Consider the following 19,771-nt stretch of genomic DNA (forward strand, 5'->3'; position numbering starts at 1 on the left):
CATTCAAAGAAGAAATGAAAAAAGAAATGAAAAAAAGAACTGGAGGATTTTAGGAAGGACATTAACCGGCGGCTCACGGAAACAACGACAGAACTAAACACACGAGCTACAAGAATCACGGAAACTGAACAGAGAATCGAAGAGTTAGAAAACTGGAACATGGAGGCAAAAGAGGCTCTGCTTCAATCTATAAAACCACAGAGAACACTACAGGATATGCTGCCAGACCAAGAGGGAAGAAATCGGCGGAATAACATCCGCATCTTTGGCATGAAAGAGGGAGCAGAGGGCAGCTCGGTAACACAATTCATTAAACAACTTCTGAAAAACTAACTGCCTCTGCCGACAAACATGGATCTACAAATACAGCGGGCACACCTATAAAAATATATAAAACCTATAACCAGTACAGAGCGTTTATAAGCAGTACAGAGCGTTTATAACCAGTACAGAGCTCTCATAACCAGTACAGAGCGTTTATAACCAGTACAGAGCTCTTATAACCAGTACAGAGCGTTTATAACCAGTACAGAGCTCTTATAACCAGTACAGAGCGTTTATAATAATAATAATAATACATTTATTTTATAAAGCGCCTTTCACGAGACCCAAGGCTACTGTACAATAAAAACAATAGAAATTACAGAGAGCATCAACATAAAACAGTAATGTGCATGTAAATAAAATAGATAATAATGTCATGATTAGGATAGTAATGGTATAAAAGTAGAGTAAAATACAAGATAAGACAAAATTAAAACAAAACAATGAAAATGTAAGATGAAAATAAAACACTAAATAAATGATTAAGCGATTGCTCACTCATAAGTTAACTGATAGAGATGTGTTTTGAGACTAACTTTGAATAATGACAATGAATGACAGGTACGTATCTGTAGTGGGAGTTCATTCCAGAGTTTAGGGCCAGCAACACTAAAAGCTCTGTCACCTACAGAACGTAATTTTGCAGATGGAACTGCTAGGAGATGCGAATTTGAGGAGCGTAAAGTGCGTGACGGAACATAGCTCTGAAGTAAGTGAGTCAAGTATGTGGGGGCGAGGCCATGGAGAGACTCATAGACAAGCACCAGTATTTTATAATGCACTCTAAACTGTACTGGAAGCCAGTGAAGATCCCTCAGCACAGGTGTAATATGTTCGACAGATCTTTTACGGGTCAGCACCCTGGCTGCAGAGTTTTGGACATACTGTAATCTGTTTAAAAGCCGGTTAGGGAGACCATATAACATTGCATTACAATAATCGATACGGGATGTCACAAACGCATGAATAATAGTCTCAGCAGCAGTAAAAGAAAGAAAAGGGCGAATTCTTGAAATGTTCTTAAGATGGTAAAAGGCGGTTTTGCATATATTTTTGATGTGAGGCTCAAATGACAGTGTTGTGTCCAGAATGACACCCAGATTTCGAACCTGAGCAGAGGAAGAAGTAACAAAACCCGGTATAGAAAATGAATGTTACTGAGCTTCCTGACAGTCGCAGGTGAGGAAATCAGTATGGCCTCAGATTTAGTGCTATTTAGGCTCAGGAAGTTTTCACTCATCCAGGCCCGTACATCAGTCAGACATTCGATTAGTACAGTGGGAGGAAGAGTATGAGATGGTTTGGTGTAGATGTAGATTTGAACATCATCTGCAAAACAGTGAAACTGGAGCCCATGCCTTCTAATTATGTTACCCAGAGGGAGCATATACAATAAAAAGAGCAAGGGGCCAAGCACTGAACCCTGAGGGACACCACGGGACAACACACACGGATCAGACCGAAATCTCCCGACCGAAACAAACTGCTGCCTATCTGTAAGGTAAGATTGGAACCAATTAAAAGCAGTGCCGTTGATGCCAATCAATGTTGCAAGCCTAGTAAGTAGCAAGGTATGGCAAACCGTATGAAAAGCAGCAGTAAGATCTAATAGAATCAACACATTCAGCATCCCCTGGTCAGCAGCTAATAGCAAATCATTCACCACCTTAACTAATGCTGTTTCCGTACTATGGTTCTTCCTGAAACCAGACCGGAACACTTCAAACAGTTCATTTGATTCCAGGTGATCATTAAGCTGAGAAGCAACAGTTCGCTCTAACAATTTGGCCAAAAAAGGAAGATTAGAGATTGGCCTAAAGTTAGCAAAGTTGTCAGGGTCTAAGCCAGGTTTTTTTAACACAGGAGTAACAGCTGCCAGCTTCAAACACGCTGAAACCAATCCTGAAGTGAGTGATGCATTTATGGCCTTTGTAATAAGGGGACAGATAGCAGGAAGGCAAGATTTCACCCATTGTGTTGGGATGGGGTCTAACTGACATGTAGTGACTCTTGAGTTTAAAATGAGCTGACTGACATAACCCTCATTAACAGTAGAAAAAGTGGAAAGATGACTACCAGTAAATTGTACAGAGAGAGAATGAGGATTCACAGAAGGTGGAATAATAGGAAACTGTGCATATATGGAATCAATTTTATGATTAAAAAAGTCCAAAAACTGTGAGCAGAGTTCAACTGAAGGTGTTAATGGAAAGCAATTCAGTGGGCGTATCAACTTATTGACTGTTCGAAAAAGAGCTCTGGGATTGCCATTTGAGTGTTGAATGAGGTTAGAGTAGTAAAATGTTTTTGCTTTTTTCAGTGCCTCTTTATAACAGCCAACGTGATCTTTATAAGCGAGTGCATGCACCGTCAAGCCAGTTCTCCTCCAGCGACGCTCAAGCTGACGACCTGCAGCTTTTAGTTTACGCAGCTCTGGTGTGTACCAGGGTGCGGGTTGTGTAAAGGTTACTTTGCGAGTCTTTAGTGGTGCCAATTCACTAAAGATTGCAGAGAGGGTACTGTCATAGTGAGCCACAAGCTGGTCCGTGTTGTGACTATCACGATCAGTTTGATCAGTCTGACTGAGCATGTCCATGAGGAGAGAAGGAGTGATATTTCTAGTGTCCCTAAATGAGAACTGGTGTGATTTACGCTGCCCACGCTGAAGACATGGTATGGCAAAATTAAAAAACACAGCCTTATGATCAGAAATAAACAGTTCAATACCATGCAGGTTAGTGGGAGCGATGCCAACAGTACAGACAATGTCCAGAGTATGACCTTTGTTTTGAGTGGGAAAAGTTACATTCTGAGCGATGTCAAAACATTTAAGGAGATCTAAGAAACTTTTAGCAAATGAGCAGTTTTCAGAATCAACATGAATATTAAAATCACCAAGCAGCAGTACATTAGAGTACACAGGTATAAAAGAGGTGAGCATGTCAGAAAATTCAGAAATAAAAACAGGTGATAATTTCGGTGGCCGGTAGATGAGCAGAATTAAAACAGATCTAGAGGCAGAAATGAGCAGTGCAAGACATTCAAATGTGGTCACAGGGGGAAGTGGGATCGTTCTAACTTTAAGATTAGTCCGGTACACCACAGCAAGTCCCCCACCCCGACCCGATAAACGTGATTGCGATACATATAAATAATCAGCAGGTAAAGTTTGGTTCAATGCAACATAATCATTGGGTTGCTGCCAAGTTTCAGTTAAACAAAGCAGATCAATATTGCGCTCCACAATAACATCAGCAATGAGTGATGCTTTGTTATTAAGAGAGCATACATTCAGTAAAGCACATTGAACATTAGAGTCAGTGTTCGGTGGAGACAGATTTATTATTTTAACATATTGAAGTATCCGACCACTAGCTTGTGTAGATGAGTCGAACGTTTCCGTGGGAATTTTAGGACGACATGGCGACCAAAGTGTGGGAATATTATTCAAATGCTGTTTGTAGACGAACGTCCGACCTGATCCTCGGTGGCAGTATTTAGGTCTCCGCAGGATGCCAAGGTTGCGAAGATGATAAAGTGAGTCAGATGGTTTAAAGTAAGTGTTTTGTAGTGCATATAGTTCACTAAAAGAGTACCTTACAGTTCTTACAGCCATGCTTAAAGCCTCCGTGGTAGGTAACACAGCAAGTCCACCAGAGACGCAGAGCAGGAATTATTCCAGATATCCCAGTGAGAACCAGCAAACCCAGTCGCAGAAAAAGCCGACTCAGATCGATGTAATTATGACACTATGTCACAAATCACTCCACAGAGAATAATCACCAAAGCTCACACTGTAATCCAGAAAGTAAACACCGGTGCAGGTCCACGCCACAGATGAAAAGATCAGGTGTAGCAAGCTTGAGGAAGCAAAAGCTTCTCAAGAAAATAAGATCAGCACAGGAGTGAGCAATAAAAATAAAATAAAAATATATATTTAAAATAACAGCAATTAACAGTTTGTAAGTTTCAACGGGGGAGAAGCGGCAGCCAAACACGCCAGCGTAACTCTCCAACACCTCCCACCAGTATAGGGAGACAGTTATAACCAGTACAGAGCGTTTATAACCAGTACAGAGCTCTTATAACCAGTACAGGGCGTTTATAACCAGTACAGAGCACCTATAACCAGTACAGAGCGTTTATAACCAGTACAGAGCTCTTATAACCAGTACAGGGCGTTTATAACCAGTAAAGAGCACCTATAACCAGTACAGAGCGTTTATAACCAGTACAGAGCACCTATAACCAGTACAGAGCTCTTATAACCAGTACAGAGCGTTTATAACCAGTACAGAGCTCTTATAACCAGTACAGAGCGTTTATAACCAGTATAGAGTCAGGGCGCATCATCCTGCTATGAGAGGCCACAGATATCAGGGAAGCGTCTCCATAAAAGGGTGAACATGGTCTTCAACCATGCTTAGGTAGGAGCTCCGTATCAGAGTAACATCCACATGGATGGCAGGACCCGAGGTTTCCCAGCAGAACGTCCACAGAAGCTCGTCTGTTGGATCGGACCACACGGGCCAGCCTTCTCTCCCTACGTGCATCAGTGAGCCTTGGCGCTCATGACCCTATCGCCGGTTTACCACTGTCCCTTCCTTGGAGCACTTTTGATAGATACTGACCCCTGCAGACCAGGATCCAAACGTGCATCCATTTTTCTGCTTCTAACATCAACTAACAGGTGCTGTGATGAAGAGATAATCAGTGTTATTCACTTCAGCTATCAGTGGTCATAATGTTATGCCTGGTCGGTGTGTGTGTGTGTGTGTGTGTGTGTGTGTGTGTGTGTGTGTAAATACGTATATGGTAATAGAATTGATAGCCTTTATTAGTCATGTATACATGTACAGGTGTGCAGTATTCCAGCTGTTACGCCCCTGGAGCAAACAGGGTTAAAGGTCTTGCTAAAAGGCAGAACTGGGATTCGAACCCTCAACCTTTCGATTAATAGGGCCTGAAGCTCCTCCCACTGTCCCGCTCTACACTAGAGGTTAATGATGCTGAGAGCAGCAGTGATGATGCACACATTGTGACATCATCATGATGACATCACCACACTCCAAACCTCTGGTATAAATAGCCGCGTTTCGTGTGTTTGTGCTCATTTGATCTGAGACGCCGAGACAGTAAGCAGCATGAACATGTTCTCCTGTTGGACTTCTCCATCTGACGATGACGAGCCGCACAGGCGGGTAAACGAACCGGAGAAGAAGGTAAAGAAGAGAAAATGGTGGCAGAGACGCCAGAAGGTGGAGATGCAGGACGTGGAGGGTCAGGAGGGAAGCGGGGTAAAGGGTGAAGAGATGGGGCAAGGAGTGAGGCAGAATGTTTTAGAGGACCAGGCAGACCAAATACCAAAGATGGAGAAGCAGGTGGTTCTGGGAAAAACCAAACCTGAGAAGAAAGTAAAGAAGAGAAAATGGTGGCAGAGACGCCAGAAGGTAGAGATGCAGGACGTGGAGGGTCAGGAGGGAAGCGGGGTAAAGGGTGAAGAGATGGGGCAAGGAGTGAGGCAGAATGTTTTAGAGGACCAGGCAGACCAAATACCAAAGATGGAGAAGCAGGTAAAGAAGAGAAAATGGTGGCAGAGACGCCAGAAGGTAGAGATGCAGGTGGCCTCACGGGACCTGGTGGAAGAACCAGAGCAGGTCGTCCTAAAGGACCAGAGGAGGGAACCAGTAAACAAGGTGGTTCTGGTTTCTGAGATTGAGATGAAGAAGTTAGAGCAGGTGGACCCAGTGGAGCAGGTGGACCCAGTGGAAAAACCAGACCAGGTCGTGAAGAAGGCCGAAAGGCAGGTGGACCCAGTGGAAAAACCAGACCAAGTCGTGAAGAAGGCCGAAAGGCAGGTGGACCCAGTGGAAAAACCAGACCAGGTTGTGAAGAAGGTAGAGAGGCAGATGGCCCCAGAGGAAAAACCAGACCAGGTTGTGAAGAAGGTAGAGAGGCAGGTGGACCCAGAGGAAAAACCAGACCAGGTTGTGAAGAAGGTAGAGAGGCAGATGGACCCAGAGGAAAAACCAGACCAGGTTGTGAAGAAGGTAGAGAGGCAGGTGGACCCAGAGGAAAAACCAGACCAGGTTGTGAAGAAGGTAGAGAGGCAGATGGCCCCAGAGGAAAAACCAGACCAGGTTGTGAAGAAGGTAGAGAGGCAGGTGGACCCAGAGGAAAAACCAGACCAGGTTGTGAAGAAGGTAGAGAGGCAGGTGGACCCAGAGGAAAAACCAGACCAAGTTGTGAAGAAGGCCGAGAGGCAGGTGGACCCAGAGGAAAAACCAGACCAGGTTGTGAAGAAGGCCGAGAGGCAGGTGGACCCAGAGGAAAAACCAGACCAAGTTGTGAAGAAGGCCGAGAGGCAGGTGGACCCAGAGGAAAAACCAGACCAGGTTGTGAAGAAGGTAGAGAGGCAGATGGCCCCGCTGAACCTGGTGGAAGAACCAGAGCAGGTCATCCTAATAAACCAGTGGAAGGAACATGTAAAAAATAGGGTTTGTTTCTTTGAGAATGAGATAAAGAAGGCCGAGAGGCAGGTGGACCCAGTGGAAAAACCAGACCAGGTTGTGAAGAAGGTAGAGAGGCAAGTGGACCCAGAGGAAAAACCAGACCAGGTCGTGAAGAAGGCCGAGAGGCAAGTGGACCCAGAGGAAAAACCAGACCAGGTCGTGAAGAAGGCCGAGAGGCAGGTGGACCCAGAGGAAAAACCAGACCAGGTTGTGAAGAAGGTAGAGAGGCAGATGGCCCCGCTGAACCTGGTGGAAGAACCAGAGCAGGTCATCCTAATAAACCAGTGGAAGGAACATGTAAAAAATAGGGTTTGTTTCTTTGAGAATGAGATAAAGAAGGCCGAGAGGCAGGTGGACCCAGTGGAAAAAACAGACCAGGTTGTGAAGAAGGTAGAGAGGCAGGTGGACCCAGAGGAAAAACCAGACCAGGTTGTGAAGAAGGTAGAGAGGCAGGTGGACCCAGAGGAAAAACCAGACCAGATCGTGAAGAAGGCCGAGAGGCAGGTGGACCCAGAGGAAAAACCAGACCAGGTTGTGAAGAAGGTAGAGAGGCAGATGGCCCCGCTGAACCTGGTGGAAGAACCAGAGCAGGTCATCCTAATAAACCAGTGGAAGGAACATGTGAAAAATAGGGTTCGTTTCATTGAGAATGAGATAAAGAAGGCCGAGAGGCAGGTGGACCCAGTGGAAAAACCAGACCAGGTCGTGAAGAAGGTAGAGAGGCAGGTGGACCCAGTGGACACAGTGTTAAAACCAAAGCAGGTAGGAAAGAACCAGATTGAAATAAAGAAGCCAAATTTAGAGGAGAAAATGGTCCTCAAAAACCTGGAGAGGATGGAGAACAAAAGGCTGGAGAAGCAGGTGCTTCAGATGGACCAGATGACAAAAGTAGAAGAACGAGTGGATCAGGTAGGTTTGAAGACTAAGGTTAATAAACCTGAGAAGCAGGTGTGTCTACAGGACAGGCAGGTGGTTCTAGTGAACCGGGTGAAGGAACCAGACAGGGATGAAGCACCTGAGCACCAGTGGACAGAACTGGAGGAGCCAGCAGCTTTGGAGCACCAAACATGGAAACTGAAGGAGCAGAACCTGGATAGAGGATGCACTGAAGGTACATTTGAGGGATTTTATAGATGGATGGTGGTGATCTGATGAAGGTGAACGTTACAAACTGAATCAGGTTGCATTTCTCCCTCAGATCCACTGAAGAACATCTCCGAGGCGTCTTCAAACAAACCGGACCACGAGCAGCTGCAGGACGACGTTCTTGTTCCCCCCATCGTCGAAGCCCAACCTGGAGAGTCCGGGGCTCTGATGGAGACCGCGCGTGAAGATGAAGGTCTGGTTTCAATTCAGAAATACACGTTATACACGCTAGGTGGAGTAACGCTGGAGTTTCCTGTAACACGTGTGCATGTCGGCTCTGTGTTGCTGTGTAGGTGTCCCGATGCCGAAGTCGAGAAGAGCCAGCCTGAGAACCAAACGGTTCCAGTTCTTCAACGCCTGAAGCTAAGGTGGTGACGATCCGGAGATCATCCAATCACACGCCGACTTTTCCAACATCAAAATAACAATAAAGTGCCTTCATGAACATGTTGGTTGGTTTGATTTTGTGTACGTTGGGTATTGAGGGTGGACCGATAAAGATCCAATCGCTCCGATCCCCCTTTTCCACCGACGTGGAACGGTTCCGGTTCTGGTTCCAGATAAAAGAGGTTCCAGACAGCGAACTAGCGTCTGATCTGGTGTCAAGTGTAGAGGTTTGGGTGCTGTGCTGGTGTCTCGTATGCAGTGTTGCCAATTTATCCACTTTGTCGCTGTATTTAGCGACTTTTTTTCTTTTCTTCAAAAAAGCGACTAGCGACAATTCTAGCGACTTTTTCTGGTGTAGATAAGATAAGATAAGATAAGATAAGATAAGATAAGATAAGATAAGATAAGATAAGATAAGATAAGATCGCCTTTTATTATCCCACAGTGGGAAATGTGCAGTGTTACAGCAGCTTTTAAGAATACAAAAAATAGAAAAAGACAAAGTGTTTACATGTATGTACACATGTTAAGAAGTAAGAATATGTAAAAATTACAAAAATATAAACAGTATTAATAGAGGAAGTTAACCAAAAATTGCACAGTTATTAAAAATATTGCAAACTGGCAACCCAAGATGGCAGCATAGATAACTTGCTCCCGATCAGTACTCGATAAAAAAAACCCGAATTCGATTATTTCGATAAAAATTAATACATCTGAAACAGAGATGGAAAGGGGAGGAAGACCAAGACGACAAATAAACCAAAAGAACCCGAAAAAACAACCCGAATTGACCGACGGAGACGGAGGCGATACAGCAGATGACATGGAGGGAGAGGAAGAGTGCATGGAGTCCGAGGCGGCTGCGGTGATTCGAACAGTAATGAAAGACATCGTTAAGGAAATCCAGGACTTTAAAACCGAACTGAAAATAGAGTTCACCACATTCAAAGAAGAAATGAAAAAAGAAATGAAAAAAAGAACTGGAGGATTTTAGGAAGGACATTAACCGGCGGCTCACGGAAACAACGACAGAACTAAACACACGAGCTACAAGAATCACGGAAACTGAACAGAGAATCGAAGAGTTAGAAAACTGGATCATGGAGGCAAAAGAGGCTCTGCTTCAATCTATAAAACCACAGAGAACACTACAGGATATGCTGCCAGACCAAGAGGGAAGAAATCGGCGGAATAACATCCGCATCTTTGGCATGAAAGAGGGAGCAGAGGGCAGCTCGGTAACACAATTCATTAAACAACTTCTGAAAAACTAACTGCCTCTGCCGACAAACATGGATCTACAAATACAGCGGGCACACCTATAAAAATATATAAAACCTATAACCAGTACAGAGCGTTTATAACCAGTACAGAGCTCTTATAACCAGTACAGAGCGTTTATAACCAGTACAGAGCTCTTATAACCAGTACAGAGCGTTTATAACCAGTACAGAGCGTTTATAACCAGTACAGAGCGTTTATAACCAGTACAGAGCTCTTATAACCAGTACAGAGCATTTATAACCAGTACAGAGCACTTATAACCAGTACAGAGCTCTTATAACCAGTACAGAGCTCTTATAACCAGTACAGAGCGTTTATAACCAGTACAGAGCGTTTATAACCAGTATAGAGCTCTTATAACCAGTACAGAGCTCTTATAACCAGTACAGAGCGTTTATAACCAGTACAGAGCTCTTATAACCAGTACAGAGCGTTTATAACCAGTACAGAGCTCTTATAACCAGTACAGAGCTCTTATAACAAGTACAGAGCTCTCATAACCAGTACAGAGCTCTCATAACCAGTACAGAGCATTTATAACCAGTACAGAGCGTTTATAACCAGTACAGAGCGTTTATAACCAGTACAGAGCGTTTATAACCAGTACAGAGCTCTTATAACAAGTACAGAGCTCTCATAACCAGTACAGAGCTCTCATAACCAGTACAGAGCATTTATAACCAGTACAGAGCGTTTATAACCAGTACAGAGCGTTTATAACCAGTACAGAGCTCTTATAACCAGTACAGAGCGTTTATAACCAGTACAGAGCTCTCATAACCAGTACAGAGCATTTATAACCAGTACAGAGCACTTATAACCAGTACAGAGCTCTTATAACCAGTACAGAGCTCTTATAACCAGTACAGAGCACTTATAACCGGGGTGCACAACATACGGCCCGCGGGCCAGATCCGGCCCTGCAAAACTCTCGATCCGGCTCGCCAAATGAAGTGCTGATGCATTTTTAAATAAATGATACTGTCACTTTAAATTCACCGGGTAATCCCATGAAATTGTGACTGAAAAGTAAATGATGTAAATACAAGTTACTTCAGCGGTACCATGTGTTTGTCCAAACCAAGTACGAGTAAACAAAGAAAAGTGGATCTCGAGCAGAGGAAATTTAACCCTGAATGGACATACAGGTATTTTCTTGTCTGCTGTGCTTGCGACCACATTAACCAGTTGCTTGAGACCACATTAACCAGTTGGTGTCAGACCAACATATTTCTTGTAAGTACCTGATTTTGTGTAACTGTATTTAGTGCTGGGCGATTTTCCCGATTAATTCGGTTAATTCGAATGAACGTTTTCACATGATGTTAGAATGTGACAATAGCGATTGTTTACATACTTTATATTTTAATTAAAATACCAACATGTCACGAGGCAGAAACTGGGGCAAAAGGGCAAAAACAGTGTACAAAATCAGGTAGAGTCCAAAACCAGAAGATAAACAGACAGGCAGCAAACGGAAGACAGCAAGGATTATACACGGTAATGGTTAGATTTAGAAATAAGGAGACAAACACGATCGACAAAACTTCACAACGAGACTAAAACAGAAGAATTTAAATAAGATTCATGGAACCGAACACAGCTGAACTGAATCAAAACTCCGGTGAGCGCGATCAGGATTGGCTGACCGGGGACATGTGGTAGTCACGTGACAGTCCAGGGGCTCATGGGAATTGTAGTCCATATGGTTAGACGTGCAATGTGCCCCGTCCATCCACCCCCCCAGTCACAAGAAGACAAAATCAAAGCTGAGCTGAGTGCTTATTCGATGTCCACCCCCAGTGTAGATACTGATACAGACTCACTTATATGGTGGAAACAGTAAACAGGCTCGTGTTCCTTTTAAAAAACCTGTAAAGAACTATTTGTGGTTTTGCACTTTTCTTATGCTGCACATTATTTAAAGTGAGTTGTTTGTGAGCTTTTTATATAAAGGATATAGCTAATTACGATTTCTATTTTGTTCAAATTATTGTTAATTATTGTTATATTGTTATTGCTATAAAGTTTGAGTTACTTGAAAGGATAATTAGGTGGTGCTGTTACTATTTTTGCATTTCTGCAGTCTTTTAAATTAAAATTTTTCAATTGCATTATACAAAAAAAAAAATTTGCAATCGCAATCGAGAATCAATAATACATTTGAAAATAATCGATTTTTTTTTTCTCAATATCACCCAGCCCTAACTGTATTACAACTTCATGTGGACAGGTCTGTAAAAATGAAATGTGTGGCCCTCTGGTTTAGGTGTTTATGTGAAATCGGCCCTTGGTAAAAAGAAGTTGTGCACCCCTGACTTATAATTAGTACAGAGCACTTATAACCAGTACAGAGCGTTAATAACCAGTACAGAGCGTTTATAACCAGTACAGAGCTCTTATAACCAGTACAGAGCATTTATAACCAGTACAGAGCTCTTATAACCAGTACAGAGCTCTTATAACCAGTACAGAGCGTTTATAACCAGTACAGAGCTCTTTTAACCAGTACAGAGCTCTTATAACAAGTACAGAGCTCTCATAACCAGTACAGAGCTCTCATAACCAGTACAGAGCATTTATAACCAGTACAGAGCGTTTATAACCAGTACAGAGCGTTTATAACCAGTACAGAGCTCTTATAACCAGTACAGAGCGTTTATAACCAGTACAGAGCTCTCATAACCAGTACAGAGCATTTATAACCAGTACAAAGCACTTATAACCAGTACAGAGCGTTTATAACCAGTACAGAGCTCTCATAACCAGTACAGAGCACTTATAACCAGTACAGAGCTCTTATAACCAGTACAGAGCTCTTATAACCAGTACAGAGCGTTTATAACCAGTACAGAGCGTTTATAACCAGTACAGAGCTCTCATAACCAGTACAGAGCACTTATAACCAGTACAGAGCTCTTATAACCAGTACAGAGCTCTTATAACCAGTACAGAGCTCTTATAACCAGTACAGAGCTCTTATAACCAGTACAGAGCGTTTATAACCAGTACAGAGCTCTTATAACCAGTACAGAGCGTTTATAACCAGTACAGAGCTCTTATAACCAGTACAGAGCTCTTATAACCAGTGCAGAGCGTTTATAACCAGTACAGAGCGTTTATAACCAGTACAGAGCTCTTATAACCAGTACAGAGCTCTTATAACCAGTACAGAGCGTTTATAACCAGTACAGAGCACTTATAACCAGTACAGAGCTCTTATCACCAGTACAGAGCTCTTATAACCAGTACAGAGCGTTTATAACCAGTACAGAGCTCTTATAACCAGTACAGAGCTCTTATAACCACACTGTAAACCCCAACAAAGGTGCCAACTCATAATATTTATAGGCATCACACTCAGAATCCCGTTTTTAGTCTGCCAAACTAAAAACATATGGGTATTGAGGACAATAAATTGGCTTATAGTTTATACGGGTATAATAATTATACATTAACAATGCCGTTGTGTCAAATATTTTGAGTTAATTGTGACGTTCATTAAGTTTTGACGTCATTTACGTCCTGACGTCATTGTTTTTTGTTTCTGGTTGACGCACAAATTGAAAAAATTAAGATGGTTACCCGATGCGGTGGAGGTGAGAGCAGTGCAAATGCGGGCAAAACGTTATTAAATTAGGCTTTTGGTCATATCATCATTTTGTAAGTATTTGTCAGGAACAAAGGCATTTATTGTTTGAGATCGTACTTTTTGAAAATAGTGACCGTAGTGGCTCAAAGTGGAGTTGGCGGGCTACCTAAAGTGAAAGTTAACGGTTAGGTCACATGTTGTTGGACAGAGTCGAGCTTGGTCAGTGTTCGACTGTGATTATTCTCATAAGTATTTTATCCCTGCTCGTGTTAAGCGGTCTAATCTGGTAAGTAAAACATTTTCATTAATCACCAAAAACGATAATGCAGCTCGTTGTAGTTTTCGAAGTATTTGCTAACTCTGTTTCAGTTTAGCCGGCTCATCTTTATTAAAAAGTTCATTATTAGCAATTACTATTACTTAAAGGCTACCAGAACCAAAAAAATAATATTTTTATTGTATGTTTAGTACTATTGCCCATGCATTTGTGGAACCAACATGTTATTAAGTATTAAACGTAAGGTACCGATTTAAAATGTTTGTCTCATATGCAATGCATCCAGACCAATACAATATAATAACAGTCTTGTATTATTTCTTTCATATGTTGTAGGTTCAAGTGGAAGGTGCATGGCCTAGAATTTGAAGAAGCTCCCGAGTCTTGTGTAAATTCAAGTTTGATATTCTTTGATTATTTACTACATATAAGCCTTGATAAAACACACTCCTGACTGACATAATGCATTCATATTAAATATATGCTGTCTTTTTGTCTGCTTCTGTTTTTAAGGTTGGCTGTTGGCACCATAGGTTGCTGCTCTGGTCGGTCTGTTTTGGTGAAAACTTAGGTTAGATGAGCCTTTATTGTAAGATTGTTGTATAATTTACCTTTTTATGTCAGGGGATCAAATTGTGTACTAAATTGAACGTGACTGTAAAACATTTATAGTTTATTTTTTAATTAGTTTTGGACTTCTTTTTTTGCAGGGCCATATGGGGTCTGACTGACAAACCTAGTGTACTTCTTCACTTCAACTGCTGAGGTACATATTGACTCTGGCATATTAAATATCAACACTTAGACATCACAATTATTGGTTATTAGCTGTATTTAATTTAAAGAACTCTTAGATACTATTTGCATTTTTTAAATTTCAGGATTAAATTTATTCAATGGAGTGGAAGTGCAGGCTTTGCTCTCTAACTTTAAACACAAGAGCAAAATTATTCACACACTACCGTCTGCATCATGGCAGTTATTCCAGAGTTAGTCCTTTGCCATGTCTTTACGACAATTGTATTTGCACATTTCCATCATTCAGCGCAATGAAAACTCATATTTCTCGGTATCACAACGATGCAGATAAATTTGTGCGCGAAGAGGCACAAGTATATTTCACATGCACTTTGTGTGACTTTAAGAAGCTTTTTAGTGAGGCCACACTTTTCAGTCATTTACGAAGCCATTTAAGAATGCATGAAATGGTGGAATGCCCCTTCAAAAACTGTAACTACCGCACAAATGCTTACTCATCATTTAATGCTCACAAAAGTAGGCAACATCTTGGTGGTTCGGACTTTGATGAAAATGTTGTCTCAGCAGTAAATGACGACACTATTGAAACATCTTCTGTTATGCATTCTGATAAAGGCCTTGCTCATTGTGAGGATACAGAGATGTTTGAAGATCTAGAGGATGATAATAGTCAGTGGGATCTTGATGATTTGAAAGCACAGTTGCATCTTAATCTGGCTTCTTTATTTTTAAAGATGAAAACGGTACTTCATGTTTCAGACATGGCAACTCAAGAAATAGTTGAGCATTTGACTCAGTTATTCACTTTGTCCCAACCTCTCATCAAAAGAACAATTGAGAATGTGTTTCAGAACCATAGCGTAGAAGCTTCTGAAACATTAGTAAACGAGATAGTTGGTTCTGTAATCAACAGTAACATTTTTGCCACTACAACAGCTAAAGGAGAGGTATTTTCCTCACACAAGAGACGCAAAACATTCATTGAGAAAAAATTTCCTTTTGTTAGTCCTGTTCAGTATGTTATTGAACCAGGGCACACAACAGTACATATTTCAGTTCTTCAGATGATTCAACAAATATTTAAACACACTGACGTTCTAGACAAAATGAGTGAATCAAAGGCAAGCCAAACTGGTCATTATGCAAGCCACCATGATGGCTCATATTTTAAAGATAATGCCTTTTTTTCTTCAGAGGAGCTATGTTTACCTCTACTCTTGTACATCGATGACATTGAAATAGCAAATCCTCTTGGCACATCACGAAAAATTCACAAACTAAGCACAATATACTGGATTTTTGCTGATCTCCCAAGTAAACACAGATCTGCCTTGCATGTCATTCAACTGGCAACTCTATGTAAAGTTTCAGACCTTGACAGATTCGGGTATGAGAGAGTTCTTCGTCCTTTACTCAAAAACATTCGTACCCTTGAAGAAGATGGAGTATTCATAGAGTCTCTTGGGAAAGCAGTTCGTGGCAGTGTAATGTGTGTGGTGTCTGACAATCTTGCAGCTCATTCTTTGGCAGGTTTTGCTAAATCTTTTAGAGCCACTAATTTTTGTAGATTCTGTACTGCAACTCAAGATCAGTTGCAAACACATGAAGTTAGTGATGGGGAATTTACTTTGAGGACAAAATCGAGTCATGATGATGGTGTGCAAGCAGTGACGGAGGGACAGTGCCAGCAACAGTGTGGAGTCAAAAAAGACTGTGTTTTTAATCAGTGTCTAGAATATTTCCACACAGTTACAGGGTTTCCACCCGATGTTCTCCATGATCTGTTTGAGGGCATTGTACCTGTAGAGCTGGCCCTGTGTTTAGGCGAGATGATCCGCTGCAAATATTTTAGTCTTGAGGATTTAAACAGACGAATATATTCCTTTCCATACAAGCACACAGACAAGGTTGACAGGCCCCAACCTATCCCAAAAACATTTGTGGCAAAGCACACTATAGGCGGCAATGGCCACGAAAATGCAACTTTGCTGAGACTACTACCTTTGATTATTGGTGACAAAATTCCTGAGGGTGATGGGGCATGGTCCGTTCTCATGGATTTAAAAGACATAGTGGAATTAATGTTATCTCTGACATTTACAGAAGAAACCATTCAGTATTTGCAGTCAAAGATACAGGATCATAGACAAATCCTGCAGGAAGTTTTTCCACATTTTCAACTCCGTCCTAAACATCACTACATAGAGCACTACCCTCATCTCATTCGCTGTTTTGGACCCCTTGTTCACTATTGGACAATGAGGTTTGAGGGAAAACACCGCTTTTTCAAGCGTGTTGTTCATGACACACAAAACTTCAAAAATGTACTAAAAACATTAGCTACCAGACACCAGCACATGGTGGCTTTTTACCTCAGCTCTCCATCTTTTTTCAAACCTCACCAGCAAACCTCTAATGTCACATCTGTAAATGTCTCAACACTTCCTGATACAGTAAAGGAATATTTTAAAGAAAAGACAGACAGTTCCATCATTTACTCAACATCAAGAGTCAATATTGATGGTACTGACTTTAGTGTCGGAATGTTTGTAGCTGCTGGCTATGAGGGGGGTTTGTCACAATTTTGCAAGATTGAAAACATATTTCTCGTGGACAACCGGGTCACTTTTCTCACTCGAGATCACAAATCCGACTACATCGAGCACCTGCGATCATATGCACTTTCAGCTGGGAATTTAATAGTGCGAACCATATCAGAGCTCAATGATACTTTACCACTTTCTGCTTACACCATTGAAGGCCAACTGCTCCTAACACTGAGAAGATACATATTGGTGAACTAATAGTTTGAAGCCTGTAGTGCCTTGCAGTCTTTTGGTGGCATATTTCACTCTTCATTCATAAGAAAAAAGACAGTACATTTGTTTTCTAAAAGTGTTTAATGGTCACTACTTTTGTTTATACAGAAGACACGTGGAACGACAATCAAGATGACTGCCCCCCAGAAGTTTTTGCTGCGTGTGAATGTGACTACAGATAGTGCATGGAAGCTAACACTAACACAGCGCCCAGCATCTATAGATGAATTAAAGAGAATTATGCAAGAAAAGTTTAAACCCAGACTGGATGGTGTTGACTTTTCTCTGCAATATGAGGACCCTGACTTTGATGGGATGCTGACTGTTCTTACAAATATTGAGGAATTACCAGAGAAAGGAATGCTAAAAGTGGTCCGATCAGAAAGTGATGATAACTCGTCATTGGCAAGCTCAGACACAGAGATACTACCACACGTGCCCCTAAACGATCGTCAGAAGCACTGGCCCAACACTTTTGTTGTCCCGGCTTTTTCTTTTGAAGTAGAGCATGTGCTCGAAGAAGGAAACCAGGTGTATAGAGAGTATGGCAAAAGATTAAAGTTAACCCGATCTCAAACTCACTGTGTTCTGGATAAAATGGCTGAAACAATCTATAGCTACAAACCATACCCAAATGAAAGTCAACTGGCAAAGGCAGCAGAAGCCCTAGTTAATGCCCATCCTTGTCTCACAGAGCACGGTAGTCACATTCCTTGGTATGGCTGGAAAGTCCGCTTGACGCACAAGATGGGGAATTATCGAACAATAATGGCCAAATCTGGCTGTGCAGAGGTTGCTGTCAACACAGGCAGGAGGAGTAAAAACAACCCTGACAGTGCCCATCCTCATTCCAACATCAAGAAAGCCAGACGTTCTGAAATCAACTTTCTTCCTAACTTTCCTAAAGGGGAGAATCAGACGTCCCTTGAACAGATGAGATTACAGGTAATGGAAGAAAGTGAAAAGATGGAAATAAACCAGATGTTCATAGAAAAATGCATGCAGACAACTTTTGCTTTACGACGCCAAGAGATTGTCAAGGGAGATCTACTGGTAAAGGATCTTTTGATCAGATGGCCAGCACTGCAGACTGAGTCACAGGTAACATTTTTTTTTATATTGAGTTGTGTATGGCCATTTGTTCTACAAGTAGTTATCTATGTGTTTGCAGGTGTTTGCTGAATTTCACCGTATTACCAACGTGAACCTGAGGAACACGTTCTATGCAGAGTTTGATCGCCATACACCGACATTGATTGGATTGTACAGACAGAAGGCATCACGCACCGGCAAGATAGCAGAGTCGCTACAGAAGATTCTTCGAGCCTATGACATTCAGGTATGTTCTGTTTTAATGGTTTATCTGTCTTTTAATTAAGTGTTGGGTGTGCCATAGGACTGTATGTGTTGTGGCATACTTTAATTTATGTGCATTTGTACCAATCCTGTTTTATGTTTATATATTTATATATATATATATATATATATATATATATGTGTGTGTGTGTGTGTGTGTGTGTAGTTCCTTCCACTGTTCTTTGCGTGCGCGTGTATAACCCTTCTTTCCTTTTATCGTTTTTTTTGTCAATTTAGGAAGAACAAGACATCCATGTGAGACGCATCTTGTCTCTCCGTGCACTTTCCATCTACCTACGAGAAGATGACTCGGACCTCTTTAAAAGCTGCAATGTATGAATTACTTATAACACCTTTCTAGTTAGTTTATAGATGTACTTAAATACTGGTAATTATTATTGTTAACGTGGCTCTAATTAGACCACTTATATCTTGCAGCAAGACGGAGAACCAGATGTCTCTGAGTGTCCTCTTGCTCTCCTCACTGCTTCTGAAGACATATTCACACCTGGCGATGTCTCTGTTGTTGTTGAAGGGAACATTGTTATGAGTGAAATTCCAAAAATGCTTGATGCATTCTTACTGTTGTTTGGCCTGATTTATGTGTTCAATATCGAGTATCCAAAAAAGCTTGAAAACACGTTTACCTTTATCCAGAAGATTATGGTTTGCCTTGATGATCAAACGGCTCTGAAGCCATGCCTGCTTACTCTAAAAAATGAGCTCTTTAAAGAGTAAAACAAGTTTCCAGCTCACTGTTACTGCCAGTGCTGTCTGCAATTTTTGTATACAAAATATTTGTTACTGCACGATGTGCCAACATTGTTTTCTCAGGGTGCTTTTTATAATTGCACTTTATTTAAATGCACTTTGTTTTTTTTGTAAAAGCAGAGTACTGGCAAAAACATAAAATGTTCAGAAAAATATTTATAAAGGTTCAAGCTAAAGTGATTTTTTATTTACATTTTGTTTGTTTGGGCCAGTTTGGTTATATTTTGTTGACAAGGAAAAATACTGGTTGTTAGTTCCATTCTCACCATCACACATTAATTTTGTATTAAATAATTTAATAATTCATGTTTAGATCTCAGCCAGGATGGACCTCACTAGGATAAAACAAGGACTGAAGTTAGAACTAATAAATAAAATTGGGATATGATTTCTAAATTACTGCATTTCATGCACACTATTAATTGATAACCTAAGTTTTGTTAGATTGAAAGAATGTTGTGAATATTATCACAGAATACTGTGAAGGTCTGATGTTTAAAAATGTTTTAAAAAGCAATATATTTTAAATAAAAAGTTCCTA

The 19,771-nt window shown here is 41.3% G+C and overlaps 3 protein-coding genes across 6 annotated transcripts in view; 2 read left to right on the plus strand and 1 right to left on the minus strand.

Annotated features, from left to right (window-relative positions):
• Positions 1-19,771, minus strand: part of LOC134310157 (tetratricopeptide repeat protein 24) — a 184,471-nt gene that overhangs the window by 66,720 nt on the left and 97,980 nt on the right. The window lies entirely within an intron of this gene.
• LOC134310753 (microtubule-associated protein 1B-like) lies at positions 5,223-8,427 on the plus strand. The gene is made up of 4 exons (XM_062992395.1): positions 5,223-7,226; positions 7,551-7,947; positions 8,035-8,175; positions 8,276-8,427. Exons 1-4 carry the CDS (start codon positions 5,469-5,471, stop codon positions 8,341-8,343), a joined length of 2,364 nt encoding a protein of 787 aa, XP_062848465.1. The 5' UTR covers positions 5,223-5,468; the 3' UTR covers positions 8,344-8,427.
• LOC134310154 (uncharacterized) lies at positions 10,480-19,740 on the plus strand. 4 transcript variants are annotated; one of them, XM_062991680.1, is made up of 8 exons: positions 10,481-10,892; positions 13,862-13,913; positions 14,039-14,096; positions 14,236-14,291; positions 17,212-18,204; positions 18,275-18,442; positions 18,697-18,792; positions 18,898-19,740. In XM_062991680.1, the coding sequence occupies exons 5-8, from the start codon at positions 17,236-17,238 to the stop codon at positions 19,195-19,197; spliced, it is 1,533 nt and encodes a 510-aa protein (XP_062847750.1). In that variant the 5' UTR covers positions 10,481-10,892; positions 13,862-13,913; positions 14,039-14,096; positions 14,236-14,291; positions 17,212-17,235; the 3' UTR covers positions 19,198-19,740. The 4 variants fall into 4 exon arrangements, 3 of the variants coding, with proteins under 3 accessions (XP_062847750.1, XP_062847752.1, XP_062847751.1); XM_062991682.1 differs by lacking the exon at positions 10,481-10,892 and adding an exon at positions 11,558-11,582; XM_062991681.1 differs by lacking the exon at positions 10,481-10,892 and adding an exon at positions 13,318-13,534.

This window comes from Trichomycterus rosablanca, chromosome 3 (assembly GCF_030014385.1).
Source record: "Trichomycterus rosablanca isolate fTriRos1 chromosome 3, fTriRos1.hap1, whole genome shotgun sequence".
Classification (NCBI taxonomy): domain Eukaryota; kingdom Metazoa; phylum Chordata; class Actinopteri; order Siluriformes; family Trichomycteridae; genus Trichomycterus; species Trichomycterus rosablanca.